The 26,686-nt window shown below is 43.1% G+C and overlaps 1 protein-coding gene across 2 annotated transcripts in view; it reads right to left on the reverse strand.

Moving 5' to 3' along the window:
* The window catches only part of Sumf1 (sulfatase modifying factor 1), a 75,407-nt gene that overhangs the window by 36,802 nt on the left and 11,919 nt on the right, over nucleotides 1-26,686 (reverse strand). For both annotated transcript variants that reach the window (XM_051155018.1, XM_051155017.1), the window contains exons 3-6: nucleotides 26,092-26,166; nucleotides 8,530-8,612; nucleotides 6,715-6,837; nucleotides 5,790-5,904 (exon numbers count right to left, since the gene is read on the reverse strand). In XM_051155018.1, coding sequence (XP_051010975.1) covers nucleotides 5,790-5,904; nucleotides 6,715-6,837; nucleotides 8,530-8,612; nucleotides 26,092-26,166 — 396 coding nt within the window. The remainder of the gene's footprint in view (nucleotides 1-5,789; nucleotides 5,905-6,714; nucleotides 6,838-8,529; nucleotides 8,613-26,091; nucleotides 26,167-26,686) is intronic.

Below are 26,686 nucleotides of genomic sequence, written 5' to 3' on the forward strand. Positions count from 1 at the left end.
AACAAACAAACAAACAAAAACTCATGGGGGAAATATTCTTTCACTTCTTTTCAATAGACATATTTTTTAAAAATCAGTTTGTGATGAAAAAAAGTCAAGTTATCTTTGGAGATTTTTTTCTCTTTTAATAATTCATGCTTTTCCATACTAACAAAGTAAGACTGTAAGAATGAATAAACCAGCATTCATGTCTATGTGGCTTCAGATGGTCTCACATCTACACATGAATACGCAAGCATCTGCTGCTTGGGTAATTCCGTGCATTTCAATCAAAGTTAGGAAGCTGCACTGAAAAGAAGTTCATCAAGATGAGCTGGAAAGCTGAAGAATCCCACCATGCTGCTTCCATAATCAGCGTTTACTATGGAAACAGCCTTGGCTCATTCAGAGATGCCATGTGCAGCCAGTCCAGGCAGGGAGGGGCTCAGTGGCAAAGGAGCTCTTCAAGAGTTTAATGAGAGAAGAAAAAGAAGGAATGCCACAAACTAAAATTCCAGCTCTAAAGAGATGGGCATGAGAGGCATGCGGCAGCCCTACCACTTAGGAGGTGGAGGCTGGAGGATAGAGACCATCCTGGGCTACATAGCAAGTCTAAGGCCAATTTAGGCCCACATCAGACTGACTCACTTTCTCTCTCTCTCTCTCTCTCTCTCTCTCTCTCTCTCTCTCTCTCTCTCTCTCTCTCTCTCTCTCTCTCTCTCTCTCTCTCTCTCTCCCTCCAGCTCTACAAAGCAGAATGGGACAAAGAAATGACACATGAATTCCAAGGACAAACTTCAGTGGGACAATCTAAGTGTACCCTGGAATAAGGCTCAGTGACCTAAACATAAGAGACAAGAGGGATGGAAGGCCACAGCATAAGTTATTTGTTCAAAAACATGGAGGTGAGCAGAAGAGACTAAGCTCCAAGGAACAAGAAAGAGATGAGTTGTCTGTGGGAAGAAAGTTCAAGATGCCATGAGGCAGATGGAATAAGAAACTGGAACAGATATTCTGGAGAAAAGAATCCATCTTCAAGCTTCTAGAAGGTACAGACAGAGGTGTTCTCAAGAATCTGTGCCAACCATCATGGGTGCTGCTAGCCAACAGGAAAGTAGCAGGGCCTGATCAAAGGTTTGCCTTCCCCATTTAAATAATAGGATACTTGAGGTAAAATCTGGAGGTTACCACCCTCTTAATTACTAACTTATTTTATGTGAGTATGTCAGTATGGAATATGAATTTTTCACTGCCATGGTTATATGAATCACACTAACAAAAGCATCCTCCCAGAAACTTCAGATGAAAACAAATGGGAAAGACAAATCCTTCTTGAAATGCTAATTTTCAGACACACGAGTTGATAAGCATTAAAACAAAAAGTGAATTAATGATGAGGTAGCAGTGAAAGGCAGACTATACATCCAGCTCCTTAGGCCCCGGTGCTTAACACTCAAAGAGCCTAGGCAGCAGGATTGGGTTAATTCCTGTCCTCAGCCTACCAGAGCATGGCCACAGTAAAGGACAGTTCAGGCCAACCCAAGGTCATTTTGTTAAGCATTGACTCAACTTAAAGACAGAGGTCTGACACCTAACACAGACGAGACCCCTCTGAGACTTGCCTCATCTTTGACCGAGTCTAGCTTCAGACTGGGTTCCTTCAGGGCTCCTGGTAATTGGACCAATTTTTTCTTGGTATCTGAGTGAGCAATGTCTTCAGGTAAATTCTGCAAATACCTGTTGACCTCTCTATCAGACACTCTAATGGTAAACAATGAAAAAGCAGAGCAGGGGTTTGTGTAGCTTAATGCTAGGGTGGTCCTAGCTTCAATCCACAGAACCATGATAAAGGGAATCAGATAAACACCTACAGATTGGCAGCACATTCTTATCTCAGATTGACCTCTGTCTGTCTGTCTGTCTGTCTGTCTGTCTGTCTGTGTGTGTCTCTGTCTCTGAGTGTGTGTGTGTGTATGCATGTACACATGTGTATCAAGCCCTCTGAGGTTTGTGTTGTTTACAAAGGTACCTAGAAACGGCTCGTTCCTTTATTTCTTTTTCTCTTTTCCAGCTCACCCAACTTAATGAAGATACAATACTGTGGTGGTAATCACAGGAAGAATCTGTAACTCTCAAAGCAGCTTTATCATGGCCTCTTACTAAAATTGACTAGGGCCTACATTATTGATCTGGTTCGTTATATCTTCCACAGACTTCTTCAAACAACAGAGACAATGGTAGCTGTCCCCTGTGCCTCTGGGATAGAGCCTGCCCATCTCTCAGGACAAAATGATCCTGTTCAACAAGCACGTGGACAGTTCTGTACTTTGGCCTTCACCATTCTCATTCGAATGCTGTTACTATAACAACTGAGGTCTGTTCCATCTGAGCAATGCCCTGAATTCAGGGTTTACTGCAGCTGCTGTAGGTAGCATCACGTGCTTAGATGGAGCCCTCTCCTGCCAAGGTTCCCCTCCTGCCAGGTTTGTTCATATGTTCACATCCAGAGAAGGTTGGGAATGAGTTTGACAGGCACTGCTACCCATTTTTAATGCTACTTACACCTACAGGTGAAGCTACTGCCCTGCGCTCTGTAACAACTAACATCTTATTACAGAGAGAGAAAGAGAGAAAGAGAGAGAGAGAGAGAGAGAGAGAGAGAGAGAGAGAGAGAGAGAGAGAGAGAGGAGAGAGAGGAGAGAGAGGAGGAGGAGAGAGAGAGGAGAGGAGGAGGAGGGAGAGAGAGGAGAGAGGAGAGAGGAGGAGAGAGAGAGAGAGAGCGCACCCATGTACCACAATGTATATGTGGAAGTCAGAGGACACTAATGGAAGTCTATCTCCTTCAAGCATATGGATCCCGAGGGATCAAACTCAAATAGCCCAGCTAGGTGGCAAGCATCTTTCTGCAGGGAGCATCTCACTGGTGCAGACAACCAATGCCTTTCCTGGAGTTTGACACACACTCACAACAGGCACCACCACTGACATTTTGTTCCAGCACCAGTTCCTCTGGTCAAGAGACCCCCTAAAAGTCCTCACTCCATATCCTGCTCCCTCCAAAAGGTTTGGCTTGTCGTTCACTTAAAGCCTGAAGAAAGGTAGAAATCCTTGCCTCCCTAAGACCTCAAATGGTTTACCAAATAGCAAAGCAGCTCTCCTGAAGGAAATCTAGGAAGAACCAGCTACCAGATGGCTTGATTTGCCTTTTCTGCCTCTACTGAATAATGCATCATCTCCTGTCACTTTGTGTTGGCTTAACATACATGTAACTCACATACATGGAATTGGATACAAACACAAATGCATCTTGAGCTCACGTAGGGCTAAGTATTCCCAAGCAACTTGTTTCTTCAACTAAATTCTGCTTCAAACACTGCACTGCCAACAACAGCTCAAACTGACTTCCAGTTTCTCTTGATCAGGTGCCTTCACTCTTTCTGCTCCAAGAATTTCTCGGTCTTTTACTCTCATTTATTTAGTTTCCAAGCCGAAAATTTCTAACCATTTGGTTATAATCCAAATAACATATCTGTGTTAGATGTACAAATACTCTCTGCAGGAAGATTCTCTAGAAGAAAAAATGTGAATTTTAAAAGAAGATGGAAGGAAGGAAGGAAGGAAGGAAGGAAGAGGCAGAGAGAGAGTAAGAGAGAGAGAGAGAGAGAGAGAGAGTCTTTGAAAGACTCCTAGACGGAAACGATTGCTGTCTTTCTAACAAACCCCGTTATGGGCTATTTCTCCACCACAGAACTTCTTTCCTCGTTGTGTTAAGAGAAAATAGAAATGTTTTTGTCTAGTCTGAAAAACAGTATCCTCTCAAAACTGATGCTGACACTTAGTCCTCAATTCAACAGAACTGAGAGAGTGGCCTACGGGAGGTGACTACAGGATGACTGATGAGTTCTTGTCTAGAAAGCCTCCAAGTTGAAGGGAGTGTGCTATTACTCTTCTGGCTCTGGCTATAAGAGAACACAGCGCCTCTTAGTCCCCTCAAGGGATACACAAATGCCAATCTCACTGAGCCTTTCATCTTAGACGTCTTAGTTTCCAGATCTGTGAGACATATTCCTATTTATCAATGACCCAATCTGTGGCATTTTGTTATAGCAGCACAAAGAAACCAACTAAGATGATTTTTAGGCATAGCTTTGTTACTGATTATTGGTAAAAGGTCCATGAAAGAAGAACTCCTCTACACCAATAAAAAGAAACATGCCTTGGGCACTGTGGAACATGATTAAGCCAAGAAAGTTTTCTAGGTTGGGAGTGTATCTCAGTGGTAGAACATAGCTTAGCCACAGGCAAGGTATTGGATTTGGTTCCTGTCGGGAGAGAAAAAGTGAGGAAGGGGAATAGAGAGAAGTTTTCTAACCTTTAACCACTGATTACTGCTGGGAATCAGTATGAATATAGATGTTCATGCAGCATCGTTAAAGTAAAACTGATCCTAACCTACAACAATCAGAGGCAAATCAGGATCTATATGACAGGCTATCCAGTCAGTGAAAGACAACGTGATCATGACCTGAAAGTGACAAATAAAATGCTCCTACAGTAAGGGGAAAAGTCTAGGATTTAAAATGTTCTATCCAGAGGCTAGAGAGACAGCTTCGTGCTTAATGCATGCACTGCTCTTCCAGAGGACCCAAGTTCATTTTCCAGTACCAAAATTGGGTGGCTTAGAACTACATGTATGGAACTTCAGTTCTGGGGGAACCCAACTTTCTTCTCAAGCCTCTGTGGACATCTGCACATGCCCACACACAGACACATAACTAACAGTAAAGCCTTTAAATTAGTCTATCCCATGTGATATATAAATATATAAAAAATATTTGTGATATATATGCACCAGAGGTGCACATGCTGGCAAACAGGGTAGTTAAGGGCTTTGGGAACAGGGCAAGCCGAGTCAAATCCCAGTTCAGACACTTCCCAGCTGTGTAACCTGGAGCAAGAGTTTACATCTCTGTACCTAGAATGTCACAGGGATACCAGTGCCTACCTTAAAGAGTTAAATGGACATTACTAATGAGAAGATCTATGAGCGGTGATGGAGCACTATGCCAGGCACACTGCAAAGCTGGTGCCACCATCACCATTAACCCCTAGTGTGAGTGGAATGTCAGGAACCAAAATGCTAATGGAGATTAACCTGGGAAGTAGAACTCCAGCCAGCTTAGCTTTCTCCTCTAGCCTAGTAGTCTTTTTCTATAGTATGCATTATATAGTCAGAAAGAAAATGCATCCCACAAGACATACCTGATGGCTTCTAGCACCTGCCACTCTTGAGGGTAGATAATATAGGGAGAACAGTGTCAGAGAGTAAGCGCAAGTGATGCCTTTGCCCCATTAATTTTTGTGGTTTGGCGGGGGGGGTTGTTTGTGTTTTTTTCTGTTTTTTAGGACGTGTGTGCGCGCGTGTGCGCCCACGCGCGCGCACACACATGCATGCACACACTGTATATTCAGCATGCTCATGCCACAGTGTTTGTGGAGACCAGGAAACAATTTGAGAGTCTGTTCTCCCCTCTCAGCATAAGGGTTCTAGGTGGTCAGCATGCTTGCCAGCAAGCACCTCTACCCACTGAGGAATTTCCCTGGCCCCAATTTTGCATTCTTAAAATGAGGTCTCCTGTACTCAAGCTAGGCTAGTACTCACTACTGTGGCCAACCTGAACTTCAGATCCTCCTGCCTCAACTGCTGGTATCACAAGCACATGACTGCAGATCTGGTTCTTTCACCCCAGTTCTACAGTGGCTCAGCTCACGGGGACAAGAAGCCCTTCCCTAGAAGCCTGGCTACTCACGGGTGCAGTTCCTTGGAAGCCATCCTCCCCAGTGTTGGTCACAGGAAACTCGCCTTGCCAAATGTTGGCATAATGCTGGCCTTTGGGTTGCAGCTTGTTGCCCCAGGGGAAAAGCCTGTCAGGAGAGAAACAGGCATCAGGGTGATGCACAGACTTCTGGACTGCAGTCAAGAGAGGGTGCAATGGGAGGGAACAAACAATGCGCATTTGTTCTGGATGAACCTTTTCGTTAAAAGATACACTAGTAAATAAAACTTTTAATTGGGTTTTAAATTTTTTTCCTTATAACTACTCATGTCAAGTGTACAACAAGCACAGTCTCTCCTCACCACTGCGAAGGCCTGAAATAAATGACATGACTGAAAGAACCCTTCTAGAAATCTGAGAAATGAGGCATCCTTCTGGACTTATATGGTAGCATGATCGGGCACAGCACACCACACTTTTTTTTCAAGGCTTGTCTATTTTAAGGAGCTTTTCCTAGAAGATGTGACCCAAACATGAGTTTTCTGTCTTATGGCTGTAGAAGCAGAGACTACCACAGCTTCAGAAGATGGCTAAAATAAGAAAATGCTAAAAGCAGGGCAGCCTGCCAAGCAGCTCTGAGGAGGGATGCACAAGAGGGGGGGATGCGCAGCAAGAACTCACTCTGGGGCTGCAGGGAGACCCGTTTGGCCCCATACCTGGCTTTGGGGACTATAAAGAGTTGCTGACTCACCCACTAGTGCCACCAAACTACCTCAGAAGGAAGAAGAAAAGCCAGCAAGAACAATAGCTGTTATTAATCAACTCTCTGACCACAGCAAGTTCCAGAGAGCTGAAGAGAAGTGAAAAGGGGAGGAGGGAAAGGGGAGGAAGAAGGATTGGAAGGGGCCATCCTCATGCCCACATCGCTGAAAAACACAAGGCCTTCTGATGTGTGTACCTGTTCTGCAGGCCTCCCCTGCAGCTGTACTCCCACTCTGCCTCCGTGGGCAACCTCTTCCCTGCCCACATGCAGTAGGCAACAGCATCATTCCAGGAGACGTGGAGAACCGGATGATTTGGCCTAGAGAGGAGGAAGCACAGTTAAAGTGACACTGGTCTGAAAGTGACCACAGTAACCCTCTGTCTGGTCATGATTTCAAAGCCTAGCTGTGACACACCTGTCCAGTGGGGACTTCTGGAGTCTCAGATGCCCAAATGGGTCACAGCTCCTCTTGGAAGTGCACTCAAGCATTTCTTCACTGTGCAGACCTGGGTGCCTACAGATTCCATGGATACGGCAGACACAAGGAAGCTCTGCCCATGCTGGTTCAGTGCTGAGAATGCCATCAGCAGATGCTTCTGGCTCCCTCAGCATTTTGCAGAACAGTTAGGTGAGCCTTAGAGCCTCAGGGGACTCTCACAGCAAGGGCATAAGGCCCACAGAGGCTCAGCTTACAGTCTCTGCATTCCTCGGAGTTCCAGGCAAAGTGGGCCAGAACTTTGTTGGGCCTACACTGTAGTTTTGGCATCCATTCCCTTAGAGAAGTGTGGGTCCCTAACAAACACTCTACATGCCAAACTCTTATCCTGTTCCCAGATAGCGCTTTAAACTTTGCATCCTTCTGCTACCCTACTAAGGATCAGCTAGCACTAATTGCTTTACTCTACAGCTCCCACGTCAGCCTTTGCTGAGAGGACAGAGGAAGTCAATGGAGCTGAAATCACCACTCACTTTTTTTTTTAAAGCAAACTAGACTGGCCCACTCCACTCCCTTTGCATCTCCAAATTCCTACAGGACATCCATTAATTCTCTCAGAAAATGCTACTGAGTAGCTTAGCGTCTACTGCACAAATGTAAAAGTACATTCCAGTGTGGGGATGCAGCCCAGTAGTAAAACACAAGGCCCTGGGGTCAACTGTTAGCACCACAAACTAAAATGAAGTCTCCTTTGAGTTTCACTTTTTCTATTCGCTTTACAATCTACTTTGAATCTGGAAAAGAAGCTGTGAATTGGGAGCTAAGAGGCCTGGTTCACCCAAGGTCCCCAAAATCCTACAACTGTCTACCTCACTGTCTATTACTAGCACAGAGGAAGCCTGCTCAGACCTTGAAAAGTCTGGTCTCTATCAAGGGGCTGCCCTCTAAATCTGAACTTCATGTACCCCTGGCTCCCTGGCCCTGACGGCAATAACCTGCAATGTGGTTAAAGCAGAGGCCTTAAAATGTCGTCTGAAAATTGGGGTTAAGAGAGCAGTTCCTGGGCTGCTGGGAAGCTGAGTCAGGATTGAAACACCTCTCCTCCAGGGTTTAATGTGCATCTCTATTTTTGCTTAAGATAATTACCTCCTTGCCACCCGGGAGACCTGCTGACCGACTTGCCACTCTGGTTTTTAAAGTCAAATTGTGGCTTCTAAGTATGTCAATCCAGGACTAAAAAGTACATGGATCCTATACCAAAAGGCACCTGGTAAGACACAACTATTTATCCGTAAGACAGACGTTCCCCTACTACATAAAGACTCATTCATGGATAGACTGTTATGAGTAAACATGCCATGAGATTTGTGATGGCCTGTCCAAGGGAGGGAAATCTGTGAGGAGGAACCCTGGCAAGCCAACTGAAGCAGGAAAGAGGCCATTCAGTCAAAGGCTGCTGTGACTAGACACACCGCTGGGTCTGTCATTTTACATATAAAGATAGCCAGAGTTCTGCGAGAGCACAGCCATTTTCATGGGAGCGAACCACATGAACTGGGAGTGACCAGACTCACCTGTGCAGAATGGTGGAGTCCGGGCCCTCCGGGTGTCTCCAGTTAGCACCCTTGACAGGTAACCACCATGGAGCAGCTGCAACCTCAAAGCAACCAAAAATAGGCTCCTGTCAGCCACCATGACTCCAGAAAAACACTGGACTCACACACACAGCCAAAATATCAATAAAATCTCACTGAAGGTCATCAGCTCTATTTGGGCTCAAAAACATATGCCTTTACAGAATATCAGGACCATAGACTTACGTGTAAACGCACCTTTAAACAAGAAACTATTAATTCATGCCATAGGCACAAGTGACTGAACAGATGTGTGGGTGAGTGTATATGTGTATTTGCATACACACACATGTGCGAGTGTGTAAGTATGTGTAAGTGCTGCATAGCTCGGGGATTTTCTGAGGCTGCCCTGCCCAACAATCCTCTATAATCTGTGACAAGTGGGAGATAGGAAGCTCGGTATGTCTCCATCTTAAAAGATGGGAGGACAGTTCATTTTCACATTAAACACGAGGTTGACGGTTATCCAAAGCGGCCAGAGATTAAGAGAAACACAGGGAAAAACAAAACAACAACAACTACATTTAAAAGACCATGGTTCAATCTGCAGCCAGCATTAGCTGGATACCTTCACGACGTCCAGCAGCCTTCCTCTGTGAAGCAGGACCGAGATCCAGCCTCAACAAACTAAAAATCAGGAAGCCAAATCAGGTAAGGAAAATCTTACTAGGACCTTAGCAACTTTTTTAGGGTTCATTAATCATGTTCACCAAAGCAATAAGAGTGAGGAAGGAGCCCGCGGACTGAGTGGTTAGGACCTAAAGCTAGGATGCCAGTCAAAATTAGTTTTGAATTGTGGCTCTGCTGTTGACAGTACTAAGCTCTGCGTGCCGGCTTGCTCATTTGCAGACAGAGTCAGCAACATCCACAATGGTGAAGGCTCTGCCCTCGGCAACTCAGGGTAATGACGGAGCAGGCAGTGGGGAAAGGGAACCACTCTCACTGGGCTTGGCCCTGTGACAAGCAGGCACAAGGAGAGCCACAAAAATCAATCACTCCTACTACTAGTGAAGAAGAGGGACTCTTCCAATATAAACTAGACCAGACTCGAGCTTCGCCCCATGACCTATGAGGAAGTGGGGTGCAGGTGACAGGGTCTGTGTCCCTGCTAACAGTGACAGCAGTCACTGTGAACACCAAGACTATTCACATTCATTTTTTTTTTCTTCACATTAGCACAATCCAAACATTTAACATGTCTCCACGACAACCTGATGGGCAAAGTCATTTGTTTTAAATACTTCAACAGACAAGGCATTTGTCCTTCAACACAGGACTGCAAGGCATGTGATTTCACAGCCCGCGGGATCTGAAGCATACATAGTCTCCTGCTCCATCTGCAACTAATCTGGGTTTGTTCAGTGTGCCAAGGACAGGCCATTCTCTCGGTGGCAGGGGAGGATGCGCACAGAAAGCTCAGGTCATAAGCACATGACTCAACCTGCCCAACTCCACTCTCAGCATAAAGCGCTCCTATGGAAGATCCTAGCCCTTAAATTAAACAAAAACAAAAAAAAACCCAAAATATATCAAATCTGAGTAGGAGGAGGAACACCTTTGCATTTTTTTCTTATGCCATTTTATATTTTTAAATATTTCTTTCACATTTAGCAATGAAAACAAATACACAATCTGCTTATATCCATTCTGCCTACTAATGGGCATTTGGGCACTTTTAGTTTGTAGCTATACTAAACAGTAATTTGAATACTCTTCTCAGAACGTGTCAGAACGTGTAGCTTTGGGTTATACCACGTCTGCTCACTACATTGTGGAAAGGACTGCAGGTTATACATAGGGCCAGCTTTAGAAGTGACAACAAATGCAAGGTGAGCAGGGAGCCCCTCTAGTCACCTCCCCCCTTCTTCCCAGGAGAATATCCACCGAGCTACGTTCTTCATAGAGGGCCCAAGGGCTGCTGCAACAGTGGCCTGTCAGTGCTTTCGTTATCCCTAGCTTTTCCCTGAACTCAACTACTTACAAGTACTTACAGAAAACATACTAAGTGCCAGGCACTGAGACTAATTCCTGGAGAGGATATCCAAGTTCCAGTGAGGCACAGTAGAACAACAGGAAAAAGTAAAAGGATGTGAGAAGGAAAGAAGGCCCTCTTGCCTTGGGATCTACTTTGTCTTTCTTGCTGAGTCAAAAACAGAAAACAAAACAAAACAAAACCCCTGCAACGGATATTAGCAAAACGTCTCTAGGGGAAATGTAGGGTCTAAGGATATGGCAAGCAGAGATGCTAAAAGCTACACATGAACTCTGCTTACCTGGGGCCAGAGAGAGTGTAACCTTTAGTTTTAACACACCAGCACTCCTTTCTCATGCCTACATCTAAGCTGGAAACCTGATAAAACTACCTTACATTTTAATTCTGCTTCCTCTTTAAACTTTGTTATGTTACTTCTGATGTGGAAGATCACTCAGAAAGCCAAAGGATCATACACACCCGGTCCAAAACCCTGCACCCGTGTCTTGGGGTTGTGTACTGTCCTTTTCCCAGATGGCTTACTGTCTATATACCTACTAAGCTCTTACTACTCCACTTTACTTTGGCTCATCCTGAAATTCTCTTCTGCAATGTAATCAAGGATCTGGCTTTCCGGTTGGAGGTTCCAAATGGGGAGGAAAACGCCTCAGGCTGGCAGCAGGGTTGGGCTACAATTACCACAGCACTTTAAGATGGTATATTGCCATTTTTTCCAAATTATTTATTTTATATATAATAATTATTTCATTGCAAAGTTTACACTTTGCCACCTCATTTACTTTCGAAAATGTGCATTCAGATAACCTCACGCACATCAGTGCCCCGATTCCAGACTTTCCTTCCCATTCTTTTGCTGCTTTTCACTTTTTTCTTTTCTTCAGTTTCACATTCCTCTAGCACACCAACCCAAAACAGGCCACTGGCTGACATGTTTTAAGGTCCTGGAACTACACAATTATCCGTTCCACTGATGTCCACAGAGAAACAAAAGAACGAACGCATCATACAGGGCATGACGGGCCACTATGGTCAAAGGTCACAGGCTCCTGTTCAGTCTTAAACAGCAAGACTGAAAGACCGCAAAGATGCATGTAGACTATGCAGAACACAAACAGGAAATACAGACATGCATGCAGACTATACAGAACACTACTTCTAAGTAAGTTACAACATTACCTAGCTGCCCTACACTTAGTTATCAAAACTTACTTTAATGAGAAATATATTATGTACTGTAATAAAAGTAACCTATAGAGTGCAGGTCTGTCTTTGTTTCCATAGATATTTGTATAAGAATGCATGTTAGTATAACTAAAAGTAATTTGAAAAATTCCTGGAGAGTGTACAAACACTTAAAAAGGGTGAAGGACTGAGAGAGCCATATACTTTTTTTAAATGACCATGTATCATAAAAACAGGCTTTATCGGTATCAGCAGTCTAGACATTCTCCAGGCCTTTTAACCCTGTCTTGTTAGGGCCTCCTGTGTGAGGTAGAGTGTGTAGTAGCATTTTTTACCTCTACTCACTAGAGATGAGTTATATCTCAACTGTGACACACACACGCACACACACACACACACACACACACACACACACACACACACACACACACACAGAATCTAGATACTGCCACAGGTTCCTGCAAAGAGCCAATCGTCCACTGAAGCGACAAGCAGAAAAGCATTAGTCATTTTAAATGTTGATACTTCCCATTGGCACAGCAATAGAGGCGTCTGACAAGCTAGAAGACATAAGATCTCAGGCTCTCTACCCCTCTAGGCCCCAGTTTACTCATTTGTGAAATGGAGATAAAAATTCTGTGTTCCCCCCGCTTGCTGGCTGCCTCCCCCTTCACCTGGGCAGCCTGGAAGAGCTTGTCTCGGTAGCTTGCTGTGGGAGAGCTGACAGGCTGACAAACTCAGCTACCACCTAGGCCCGGATCTAGGACTTTGAGTTGGCCCACCCCAACTTCTACCCATCTATGAGCTGCTAGAGTGTGTGATGGGGCCAGTCCTGCAGAGCCAAAGCTACCAGATCTCCGCGACACACGGCAACAACCAGTTATCTGAGAGGAGTCCTCATGAGGGATCCAGTATTGATGGGATAGCAGAAGCCAGAGGCCTTGAACGAGACCAATGTCTCACTGCCATGAACATTTGCTAGTAAAGATGTGTGGACAAAAGGGTAAACTGTGGGACACGCTGTGACACACTACAGCTCCCACAGAAAGATTTTTGGGGGGATGGGGGTATTGTTTGTGGGTTTTGCTTGTTTTTTATTTTTGTTTTGAGGGACAGGATGCAAGGGCCGAGGGTGCATATGGAGAAACTGGGAGATGAGTGGGATTGGGGTGCATGGTATGAAATTCACTAAGAATCAAAACGTTTTAAAAGAAATCTCTGTGTTTCCTAGGATTGTTATAAGGATTATATAACAAAATACATACAAAGCACTTGGATAAAGAGTAAGAATCACCCAAGTGCTAGTTACTAGTCTTACTATGATTTATCCATGTTATTGCATCTTACAGAAGTGACTTAAAACTTCCATAGAGCCCATAGTCCAATCAGCAAATCCTACCATCAATAGCTCTTCAGTCTGTGCCTCCCCCACCCATCAGATCACCCTTTCAAATACTGACAGGAAGTGCCCAAGGACATAACATCAAGGAACCCCAAGTGTCATAGTAAAGTATTCTCAAGAAGAGTATGTATTGACAGCCTTTCATCACAGGCTTGCTTCGAGAGCCATCTATACACAGCCAGCCTGTTCCTTTGCAGCAAGCTGCACTATGGAGAAGGCGTGCATGAGAAAGATGCCCTCCACACTAGACAAAGTCTCAGCAAACATAAAGACACCAATGATATGCCAGTCTGTGAGACTGACCATGGTCACCACTGTGATAGTCAGATGCAGAGTCAAAGGTCCCAGATGACACAGGAAACTAAAGTCACCCCATAATAACTGTGATGAGATTAGCCATGGCCTTGTTCATCCTGGCCAGTTTGCTCTGGATGAACCAAGATAATTTCTGGCTAAATTCATGGCACACTCCATCCAATGTCACTGGACACCTTCTTCATGCAAATGTCAATTGTATTTTTAAGATTCTTTTAATGTGTACGGTTATTTTCCCTGCATGTATGTCTGTGCACCACATGTGTATATGGCGTGTGGAAGCCAGAAGAGGGAGTCAGATCCCCAACACTGGTGATACAGATGATTGTGAGCTTACATATGGGTGCTGGGAATCAAACCTGGGTCCTCTGGAAGACAAACCAGAGCTCTTAAGCACTAAGCCATCTCTCCAGTCCCAATTTGAAAATAAATGCTATTCTTTAAAAAACCTTTAAAAAATAAGACAACTTTTGTGGACAAACACACTTAGGGAATTACCCAGAATTTCACTGCAAATGATCTAACCCCTAACTTTGGTCTTTACTGGTCGTTTTTGTTAACTGAGTAGAAGCTGCAACGTGGACAGGCTGGCATAAAAACATAAAACCACATCATCCTAAAACAAGAAAGTCTGTTGGATACAGTTGTCCACCTACACATTTGCTACTTAACCAAGACTACGTGAGTGGTAGCACAGCTTTATATTCGAGAAAAGGGATTTTAAACATGACCTATTTATACTCAGCCATTTCCATAGCAACTGCCTTGGGTTTAAGTCGAAACAGCTGTACCAGCCTGCCAGTGACCAATGGCAATCTAAACGGAACTCGGGTGAGTCTCATGCACCCTTGAGAAATGGACTTCAGTGAGCAAAGACATGGTTTCCCACCTTTCTCATGGGACATAGCCAGACTTGTAGTAAGAACTTGAAAAAAGGGAAAGGGGGAGATAGAAAAACTGCCTTTATCCTTGCCAAAGGTGGTAAGTTACGTTTCTTACACATACAAGCCCAGAATAAAAATCTACACAGAAGACAGAATCCTGTGTAATTATGCATATTTAGGTCTAAAGATGTCAAGTTCACAATTTTACAAGTGCTTTCTCAGAAAACTAAATGCATTTAGACAAGCAGATGAAAAAGACAGAGGTTTCTTGAAATGCAGTATAAACATGACAGCTATCTTTACAAAAACAGACAAGGAGAATTTTTTAACTGGCACCAGCGAACAATGAGAAATAGCAGACCTATTCAAATTCACAAAGTATAAATAAAACAGAAGGAGAATCTAACAACTGGAAGAAGGAAATGGAACGAAGATCGCGGTGACGAAACTTTCTCTAGCTTCAGCCACCTGTACAAAAGCTCAACATCAGAGCAAGGCTCTAATAATGGGTGGGAAGAAAGTCATCATCACAAAAGGAGGGTAGTCAAGCCAGATGGATGACGCGTAATTAAATCCTAAGTCGGGTACCTTGATGACTTAATAGCTGCATGCAGGAGATCTCAAACAGGACATTTCATAAGTATTATATTGAGGAAATTTACAGTGAAACTAAAAAAATGTTTGTTTTGGTTCTTAGTGAAAGCCCCCACTCTGAAACATTATACTCACAGTTTGTATACATGACGTTTCAGGTCTTCATGGAAAGAATGGAAACCCCTGCAGAGTTGGGCATTACAGGCGACATGTAAGAACAGCTCAAGGAACGCATGGTCCAATGAAAGCTGAAACTTGATCAGCTTTACTCATTTTCAGTCAAGATGTAGATAGACACAGGGAATGGTACTGATTTGAGTTATTTTCTTAAACAACAACAACAACAAAACTTTAACTTTGACAAAGGGTGCAAATAGGTGACAGTATGTCCCATCTTTAAACAATATGGTAGTACTCAGAAAACTCCTCTATCACATGAACATCCAGCAAGTAGATTGAACCACTTGCTGTATGCCCATGTGTGGTGGTTTAAAGGCGAATGACCCCATAGGTGCATATATTTGAATGTTTGTTCCCTGGTTTCTGGAAGCATGTTTTAAAAGATCAGAAAGTGTGGTTTGATTGGAGGAGGAGTGTCACCGGGGCACAGGCTTTCAGGTTTCAAAAGCCAATGCCATTTACATCCATTCTCCCCCCCCCCTCTCTTACTCTCTTTCTTTCCCTCCCACTTTCAAATAATGCAAGCTCTCAGCTACAGGTCCGGCACCATGCCTGTCTGTCTGCTGCCATGATCCTTAAAATGACTGTCAAGGACTCACCTTCTGAAACTATAAGCCCAATAAACTCTTTCTTCTATCAGTAGCATCAGCTACAGTGTTTTACCACAGCAACAGAACAGTAACTATGACTACAACACAGAAAGAATCCTATGTGGGGCTTGTATGTAGCTCCATGGTTGAGTCCTTGTTAGTGTGTGTACAACTATAGCTTCAAACATCAACCCTGGAAAATAAGCATAAACAGAAAAGATTGCTTAGAGAGTATTTTGAAAATTCTATCCACTGAAATATTTTCTCTCTCACTCTTGTTCTTATTTCTACTCTTTCACAGTGGGGACATTATGTGCACTACCACTGAGCTATATCTCTTACCCATTGGTTTTGTTTTTTTTTTTTTAAGATAGGGCCTTGCTCAGATTTGGACCCAGGGGTCCCGCTCAAACTAAGGCACCAGCCAAGGACAATACAGGAGGTAAACTTTAAACCCCTTCCCAGATCTAGCCAATGGTCAGAATATTCTCCACAGTTGAGTGGAGAGTGTGATATGACTTTCTCACGTACTCTGGTGCCTCACATTTAACCATGTCCCCTGGAGGAGGAGACCTGGTGGCACTCAGAGGAAGGACAGCAGGTAGCCAAGAAGAGACTTGATACCCTATGAGAATATACAGGGGAAGTAATCCCCCTCAGGAACAGTCATAGGGGAGGGGAATAATGGGAAAATGGGGGGGGGGGACTGGGAGGATACAAGGGATGGGATAAACATTGAGATGTAACAAGAATAAATTAATAATAATAAAAAAAAAAAAGATAGGGCCTTGCTACATAGCTCAGGTTAGCCTTGAACCTGTGATCCTGCCTCTGCCTCCTGAATGCTGGGGTTACAGGTATGCAACAACCCACTGTCATTTCTTATTTGCACATAAAAAAAATTGGGGGGAGGGGGTTTCAAGACAGAGATTCTCTGTGTAGTCCAGGCTGTCCTGGAACTTGATCTCTACTCCAGGGTGTCCTTGAACACACAGAGATCTGCCTGCCCCTGCCTCCCGAGTGCTGGGATTAGTGGTGTGCGCCATCACTGCCTGGCACATATGGATCTCTTAAAGGCAGGTATCCCTGGGCTTGTTTTTTTTTTTTATTAAATATTTTTTACATATACACTTATATTATTCCACATATATACAATAAACTACATATAGCAAGAAGAACCATGAAACAATCAGGAATTATACAAATGTTACATTCTTAGTATTTTGGCTATTTGTATTTGGCAGCCTTGAAGAAAACATCTTTCCTATCTTGGTGCATCTAAAATTCTGAATGTAAATCAATCTCCATCACATCTTGTCATTATCAACTTAAAGCATCTATTTAGACCTAAAAACAACTTAGCCCCTAAACAACTAAGCTTCATGATAAAACTAAACTAACTGAGTATACAGGTTAGCAGCTTCCCAAATGAGAAGATGACAGAGACAGTTTGCTATGTGAGCAGTCACCCAAAACTCTCTATAATGTTGTAGCATCATCTTCAGCATTCTGGCTCACTATATCTGACAGACATATTTGTGAGGAAGGACTTGCTTACCCTGTCTTGGAAGAGTTTAGCCGTCAACTCTTCATGCTTCTACGCTTTCCCTTTTTTAGACAGAATTCTGTCTGTAGTAGAAATAAGAACATTTTGCCCAGTAGCTTGTTTGCCACATTTGAAGCCATCTCCATAAGGAGGTTCTTTAATGCTCACCATCCTCTTTGAGGTAGACTAAGTGTTGCCAGGAGTTACCTATCTCATTGTCAATGAATCTTTAAAATAATAAAAACATTTTTAAATGCCATATTCTATATGTCTCTGAGGTTTTTGAAAACCTTATCTAATTATTTTACCTTATCTTTCTATAGAATCACATCTATCTGCTGTACCTAAGATGTATATTCTTATGATAAAAATAGACTAGTAATTGATATGACCATGATTTGATCAACTAACAATTAACTTGTATGACTTTTTTTTTTTTTTTTTTTTTTGGTTTTTCGAGACAGGGTTTCTCTGTGTGGCCTTGGCTATCCTAGACTCACTTTGTAGACCAGGCTGGCCTCGAACTCACAGCGATCCGCCTGCCTCTGCCTCCCGAGTGCTGGGATTAAAGGCGTGTGCCACCACGCCCGGCAACTTATTTATCCTAAACAGCCTGCAATAGCACTTTCAAAGTATTGGAGGCAATCTTGTATTATAATTGAGTTATATGTGTACAATACCTCATATTAGAGTAGAAATATATATAATGTGTGTGAAGAATAATCTTAAATTTAAATTCTATACCACTGTATCTAAAATTAAACTTATTTTGCATCTATATATAAAATTCTATACCAGTGAATTAAAAATAACCTTGGGAGTGACAATTAAGGCATTGAGTTGAGGAGCAGATTCACTTATCTACTTTTTGTTCTATCTTCCCTATGTATTTCTCTATTCCCCCTTCTTTCTTTTCATCTTCTATCTCCAAACCTAAGAATGGAAGATAAAGGAAAAGAGAGACATCCCTGAGTCCAACCTAGTTTTCTCTCTAAATAAGATCAATATTAACTTCTAACTAATTCCCATAGGAAATAACCCTCTATAACCCAAGAAAGCAACCAAAAACCTACTCAACCCCCCCTTAAAAGAATGGGGCATCGTTCTCTTAAGGTTTCTTCTGGCTGATTTGGGACCAGTAATACCTTTGTAGAGGCCCAAATAAAATTGGGGAAATGGTTAAACAAGCTAGGAATAGCATCTGTGGTCAAGTTTCTAAATGTTGAGAAATTCCGGGCTTAATTAGAGTCCTGTATGAGACAGTCTGAAGTGCTAGACCCATTGGGATTGGAAGCTTTCTTTGAAGCTGTCCTGGGAGCTGCTTTGTTCTGATGAGGAACAGCAGCTGCAGTACTGGTGTTTGGTAGATCTGTTTGGTTGTTAGGTCACTGTGCAGTCCTGGTTGTCCTGCTGATCAGAAGTAGTATGTGATCTGTGCCACCATCTTGGATCTTCTGGGCTTGAGTACTTATTCTATAATCTACCTTGTTTCCGTAAGGGAGTTGATGATATGAAAACTAACATCCAGTTGAGAGAAGGGAAGTTACACTCATTCTTCTCCTTGAACCAAGTTGAGCCTTAAAAGACCTATGCCTTAAGAAATAAATGTAAGTGCACCTTTAACAGGCACTGTGTGGCCCCACCTCACCTCCTGCATTCTCATCCTGATCAAGTGCCTTGGAACAGGAGGAAACCAACTATTATACAAGTTCTCCCCTTTCAGGGTTATCACAGGTTTCTTCCTGAGCCCATGCTGCACACTGGCTACTAAGTCAAGCAAACAACTGTTCCTTTCATTAAAAGCGCAAATGACAGAAGCATTTTATCTTATCCATCATCCAGCCCTAGACTGCCCTTTCCAAATAATTCTGCAGCTGTGAACTCACCTCACCCTCATGATCAAACCAGAGTGAAAAGCTGACTCTGCAGCCCAAGAGATAAACCGGTCACAGCAGGTCTGAACCCTGCTTTTTCAAAACCTAAGTGTGCCAACACAACCGCTGAAAGATAAGCTGTCATTCTGCCAGATGCATACTAACTTCTTATTAAGTGGTAGTCTCTGTACTTGGGACACAGTAATAAATAGCACAATGCAAAGCCAGGCATGGGGGCACACAGCACTTGGAAGGCAGAGCCAGGCAGATCCTCTGAGTTCAAGGCCAGCCTGGCCTACAGAGTGAGTTCCAGGAAAGCCAGGGCTACACACACACACACACACACACACACACACACACACACACACACACACAAACCCCTATATTAAAAAACAAAACCAACAAACAAATAAACAAACGCATAATGTATTTAACCTACCTTACAGAATGAAATCTAGTAAAGGGAAACATTTGTGAAACACCTACACAAACAATTATGATAAGTGAGATGAGCAGTACAGAAGAAGGGGAAAACAAGCCCCAAGAACACCTACCAGACAGGGAACACATCAGCCTGGAATGTGGGGGAGACAGGACGGTGTCTAGATAGATAGACCTCCCCCAGGAAGCACAGCTGAGATCTGCCCACAGAGATGAAGGCAGGTAGTCAGAGCAGGTAGACACAGCAGCCCCTCTGCCAAAGGCTCTGCCTGAGCTGATCCGAAGATCACTTTCTCCTCACCTGCAAGAGTCCACTGAGACATTCTTTCTCACCCAGACTTTCCAGGATCAAAAACTGTGGAAAAGTCCTCAAATAACTGACAGGTATTTCTGGAAGGAACAATTGGGAAGATCAGCGAGAGCGGGAAGGACCTGTATCCACAGCAGTGACCTGCGAGTGCAAGGAACCCACAGTAAGAGTACGGAAGCGCTAGGACTCTTATCCCACCAACCCTCGACACTGACCCACCACAATACCCTTGTGGCACAGAATCTCAAACCAAGCAGAAACGCTGCAGGGCAAAAGTCGCCTCACCAAAACACAGTAACAAGAGGGAGAAAGGCAAGAAGGATGTGAGTAAAGTGACAAGGCCATTCTAGACCACACCTCTTTCTAAAACTTTAAAAAAAAAAAAAGTTGATAATGAACAACAAAAATTATTCAGGTTCAAATACAACCCAAAGTTACTATAAGGGAAAAAGAGATGAAGAAACAGGACAAAAATAAACGCAGCCTGGAAGACATAGGCATCCTTTTCCCACTGTTATAGCAAAACACCAGACGCTGGACAATGTTTAAAGAAAACTAGTTTGGATTGAGAGTGTAGTTCAGTGCCTATCATGTAGAAAGATCACTCCCTTTTTGTTCATCACAAATGAACATGTTTAAGTAGCTATGTCGCTAATGATTCCATTCATGCATGTATGTACAGAGGCCAGAAGTCAGGTGTCTTCTCTACTTACTTAACATTTTTTCAGATAGAGGTTCTCACTGGCCTGGGGATTACCAGTTCAGCTAGACTGGCTGGCCAGCAAGCTGCTAAAGTTCTTTTTATAAAACTGTTTCTCAGTTTCTCTCTTAACCTAGCTATCACACAAATAATTGAGACTCTATTATATTATTTTAACAAGTTTCACAGCATAAAAACTGAGCAGTTATTACTCTCTTCATAACACTCTGAGCTAATTTGACTTCCTTTTTGCCAAAATCCCCGAGATACTTGCACTTTGTAGCTTTTCCTGTCTCTGCTCTCCGTCTTTCCTGATATCTCCTGGACCTCTGCCTGTGGCTCAATCACCTACTTCTCCTCTAACTCTTCCTTTCCTAGCTGGCAGGAAGTCCAGCCCTATTCTCTCCCCTGCTTAACAATTGGCTGTAAGATGTTTTATTGGCATATCGGGGGACAATTGGGGAGCAGGGTTTATACAACATTAAGACAGGAGAATCTCAGAACAAGGATCACAACCAGATATGTTGGGTACAGAAATCAAATTTAAATTACACAATAACTTTATGCCGTCAGCAAGTACCAAGAATCCCTCTGTCTGTTTCCCTGGTTCTGGGGTTACAGTCCTGTATTACTGAAGCCAGCTTTTCACATGGGTCTGGGGATCAAACTCCAGTCTTCGTGCTCACAGGTAACCATTTTACTGACTGGGCCATCTCTGCAGCCCAGGCTCTCCCTTTTATAACAACTCTTATAAGAATAGCAATCCCTTTGGTAGGTAGTGACACCAGTGACCTAATAACCTCCTAATATTAAAGGTTACACTATATCTTAATAGTTTATTTAAAGTCTACCACATCTCTACATTACCATGTTAGGACTAACCTTCTAGTGCAATCGCATTTAAACATATAATAATAGTTCTTTATTGCCAAAGTCAACAAAGAAACAGAAATTAAATGAAAAGTCATTTCACAAATATTATTTCAGAGACCCAAAAGGCAAAATGAATAAACGTTTTACTTAAGGGAAAGGAAAGAAAGAAGTAATTCAAAAAAATAAGCAATAAACATGGTCAGAAGGTATATACCTCAATGGTACACTGCTTGTTTATCATGCATAAGACTCTAGGTTTGACCTCCACCTTCCAAAAGCTTACAAATTAAAGGCTCCAAATTAGGGGTGTGAGCAGTAAAGGCACAGAAAAACACAGTAAAAAAATTTTAATGCGCTTATGTTTAAACCATAATGCTGGAAATTATTACTGAAAAAGCAAACCTGTATCTGAGAATATTGACTCACAATGACCAACGCCAAGACTCACTTATAGTGCAAACACCACATACTAAAGGGGAGAAAACACTTGAGCACTCAGGCAAAAACAGTAAGCAACTTTCAAGGGAAAAAAACGTATTAGACTTTTCAACAGCAAAAGAAAACAAAATAAAGAGTGTTAGACACTTGAGAAAAGCAAATGTGAACCAGATAATACCTCTCCAGCCAAATGACCTGAAAGTTAAAGTGAGTTATCAAGCTGCTGTCAACAAGCAGGAGCCCTGTTCCCACGGCGACTCCCTACAGAAACTAGTAGGGTCTGAGCCCCTTCAATAGGAAGACCCTGAACACAAACATCCTTTCAGAACTCAGTCTAAGGACTTAAATAGCACAATGCACTGTATACAGCAGATCCCAGGCTCAACAATAAAAATACAACAGCCTGACTGTATCAGAGCTGAGGCAGGGGAAAAAAAGCATGAGTGCGATTCTGAGTTTTCTTTAAGCTGCTCTCAGTAATTACAGAGCTGACACTGGGTGTGTGTGGTTTTGGATGACATTCTGCGTAGCTGTAGGCTACTTACCTCTGCCCCTGTCCTGAGAAATGGGATTCCTGGTGTAGAAACAAGGGAAAGGATATATTCAGGGCAGGCTAAGTTAAAAATCCAGAAATGGAAGTATCAACATGAAACTGTGGCATAGCTTATCTAAGCTCTACCCACGGTAGCACACCATGAGGAAAACCCAGCAACACTCCTATCGAGATGCAGTTATGATCGGAACAGAGCACATTCTTGTAGCCTCGTCTATCTGAACACTAGGTGACCAGCTGGAAGCACTGCTCGGAGGTTACTGAACCTGTAGAAGGTGGAGGCTTGCTGGAGGGAGTGCGTCACCAGGCAGGCTTTGACATTTTTAGCTGGTCCCACTTATATTCTCTGTTTCCTGAGTGCGGATGCAGTGCAATTAGGCAGTCTCCTGCTCCTGTCACCAGGCCATAATGGACTCTTTCCTCTGAAACTTCAAGCCAAAATAAAGTCTTTCCTCCCTAAATTGCTTTTTGTTTGGTCAGTCTTATCACAGCCACAAAAAAGAAACTAATAAAGAAGCCAAGACTTCTTCCAGAAAAAGCTAATACTAGACTGGGGTGGAAGCAGATGCTCTCATAGAAAAGGCTGAGAAGCCACAGAGGACTCCTAGGCTCAGTTAAGAAGGATTCAGAACAAGGGTGTGGAGTGACTTACAAATGAGAACACATGCAGGAAACACGGACCAGAGACAGCAGGTGAGCTGTACTGCAGCTGTCAATCAGCAAAATTCAGACTGAGGATGCCTACAAGCTAAACGGTCTGTGGTCTTCAGAGGGCAAAATTAATGAGAAGACAAATGGGGAATGTGATGGAAAGCAAATTAGTAATGCCTTCAACAAAAATGTACTTAAATGGGCAAGATCCAACTGGAGGTATACCCCTGGGTGATGATACTACAAGAAACGGCAAGAAGAACTCACTTGAAAAATCAGGCCAGGGCTACTTTAGGAACAGAATGGATGGGATTGATGGGGCACACAAAGAGGGCTGCTGGGCCAGGTAGCAACTCTAACTCCTGATCTGGGTGATGGGGACAAGTGTGCTCCACCTTAGGATAATGTCATAAGTTAACACATTTAAATCAGGTGACTGACTGTCTGTATTTGTGTTTTGTTAAACACTCAAAAATAATTAGGAACATTCATATCACTAGGGTCAACTGGCATAAACAGAATACAGCTCTGAAAATAAACACAATTACTACATTTTTTTTAATCAAGTACTACAGCTTCATCAAGGTTACTTACTACACTTGCTTTTTATGTTGAAAACAAACTATTGTCAAGTGTTACGAACATGACCCTTCATTGAAGTAAGGCCTAAAGATGCATGAAGGGGGAGGGAGGGTCCTGTGACTGTGGTGACAGCCCATTATCTCATCTACCTCCTGAAGTCAACAGTAAACTCATCCCATCGACAACCCACATCCTACCTTATAGAAATGTGAAGTTGCAAAAGTTCTAGTGAGTAATGATAAGTCAGGCCAACAAGGGAGATGGGATAAGGCTCTTGCTCTCCCAGACCATTGATGACTTACTTTACTCATTTGACCCTTTCAAAACAACCTTAAAGGTTTGCTTTTCCATTATAAGCACTTAAGCATGTGGCCAGCCACGCAGCCAGGTGAGAGGTGCTTGTCCTCATCCTAGCTATGAGCACATGCACACTTCACTGTGACTCGAGGCAATGTTCCATGACTTGCCTTCACGCCTAATACGTTAGTGGTTCCTAAGAGACATGACACCCTGAACCTGAAAGTCAAATTATAGGAACAGGTGCAGATGGCCTCCCTCATCTGAACCTCAAATCTTAAAACAGGAGCCACACCCTGGGTTGCTTGCTGGGTCATCATCACTACCCTGATTTGAATTCAAAAAAAAAAAAGAAAGAAAGAAAAGAAAAAAAGAAAGAAAAAAAGAAAAAAAAAAAAAGAAAGAAAGAAAAAAAAAAGAAAAGAAAGAAAGAAAGAAAGAAAGAAAGAAAGAAAGAAAGTGGAGGAGGGAATCAGATTGTATAAGAGACAACATTAACTGGCAATAAGAGAACTGGAATTCAAAAAGAGTGTAATCAAACCTTTTAAATATTTACTAAAGCAAACATGAAAAATAGCCTGACTCACCAGAATACAATTTGAGAGCAAGTCTTATTTACTTCCTCTCCCACCACCCCAAGTTACGCTACATTAGTTGGAACACAGAGAAAGCATGAGCCAGAAGGGGTCCATTTCCTGGTGCTGCTACACCCAGAAAAGACACAGTAAAACCAACGCCAGGTGTGGTGGCACACGCCTTTAATCCCACCACTTGGGAGGCAGGGGCAGGTGTATTACTGTGAGTTCAAGGCCAGCCTTGACAGTCAAGGCTACACAGAGAAATCCTGTCTTGAAAAAAAAAAAAAAAAAAAAAAAAAAAAATTTTTTTTTTGTTTAATTTTATTTTCATGTCCAGTGTTGTGAGGTTATAAGATCACCTGGAACTGAAGTTACAGACAGTTTTGAGCTGCCTTGTGGGTATTGGAAATTGAACCCAGGTCCTCTGGAAGAGCAGCCAGTGCTCTTAACTGCTGAGCCATCTCTCCAGCCCCAACACTTTAAGATGAAGTCCAGACACGACTTTTTTTCAATTTTATTATGTGTGAGGGTGTTTGCATGCCTGTATCTCTGTGCAACACAAGCACACAGTGCCTGTGAAGGCCAGAAGAAAGCATCACATCCCCTAGAATTGAAGTTATAGACAGTTGTGGGCCTCTGTGTTGGTATAGGAATAGACTACAGGTCCTTTCCAAGAGCATCCAATGGTCCTAACCACTGAGCTATCTCTCCAGTCCCCAGGCATGAATTATTTAACGGTAACTTGTAGAAAAGAGAAAGATTAGAGTGTGGTTTCTTCATCTACATCCTCCATATCTGTCTTTCTTGATCTTTCTGTCTCTGTATCCTGCTCTTCAGTATCTTCCTACTAATGTTGTGAGAACTCCCAACTTCCCAGCTAACCTCGCTCTTGCTCTTGTTTTTACATATTCATGAGCTATATTCACAAACATTTACAGACCTGCTAAACTTCCTGACACAGGAATCCCAAATTCTTTCTGACAGATACTTATAGAACCTATCCAATAGTCTCCAGGTCTTAGAAAAGCAGACTTAATTCACACCCCTGTATTCTCCCTGGCCCATCCCTTCCTCTAAGGATGAGCTGCCAGCCTCCATTTCTTATGAACATTCATTAAAAGGACCCCTCCCGTAGACATGACTCTGCACACAGGAATTCATGAATACTTAGGAAACTAGCTGCAGAGCAGACCCAGCCATGACTGAGGCTGTGAAAACAGAAGTCTGTAGCACTCACTCATCCTCCTCTCTAAAAATGGCTGCACGTAAAACACAGCCAAAGTCCAGAGCTGAATTCTACTTTGAAGCATGCTGTTACTCTGGGCGCAAACAGAAAACAGACATCTTCCCCAGCTTGTACATCTTCAGCTAGACAAGGCACCCTGGCCCATGGTCCTGTGACACTTGGGGCAAATCTACAGAGGGAGAAGGGTTAGGCACCAGCAGGGAGAAGAAGGTAGAACTTGCTGTTCCTGAGGAGCCCCACAGAAATAAGAGAGGCTGTTTGAGCATTACTTACTGCCTGGTCGATGTGGGCCTTCACTTGCTCACTCAACATGCCTTCAAAGACGAAGGAGTCTCCAAACTTCTCAGCCTATATGGAGGGTAAAAAAGATTAGGGTCATGGCTTCAGGGTGCCATTTTCCTCCCAATGCTACTATGGTGACTCGTCCCATCCAGGAAGATGGTGGCCTCGGGTTTTCCCTGACTTCCCAAACTACTCAGAAATTACTTTAAAGCATCCAACTTCCTTTTAAAACAGGTTCAGGTCACTCACAAGACTGTTTGCATGTGAGACCTGATTTGCTGATAAGACTGCAGGCTAGAAGAGGTTAGATTCTAAGAAGAACCTGCGGAAAGAACCCTATTTCTCCCAATATTGCAAATAACTCTGAAAAATTATATTCTTGGGATATTATACGTGTAAGCTGTTTGCCTTCCACCTTGCTCCTAGGATCTACCTAAAAGAATTGAATGGTGTTGCTTGCTGATTCTCAGACACACTCTATTGTGCTTAGAGCTGTCAAGGGATCAGCCTAAGCAGCAGCTGGAAATCTGTATTTTAATCACTTTCTGACAGTATTGTCACAAATCTGTTGATATCTGCTCTGACA

The sequence above is a fragment of the Acomys russatus genome, chromosome 13 (genome assembly GCF_903995435.1).
Source record: "Acomys russatus chromosome 13, mAcoRus1.1, whole genome shotgun sequence".
Classification (NCBI taxonomy): domain Eukaryota; kingdom Metazoa; phylum Chordata; class Mammalia; order Rodentia; family Muridae; genus Acomys; species Acomys russatus.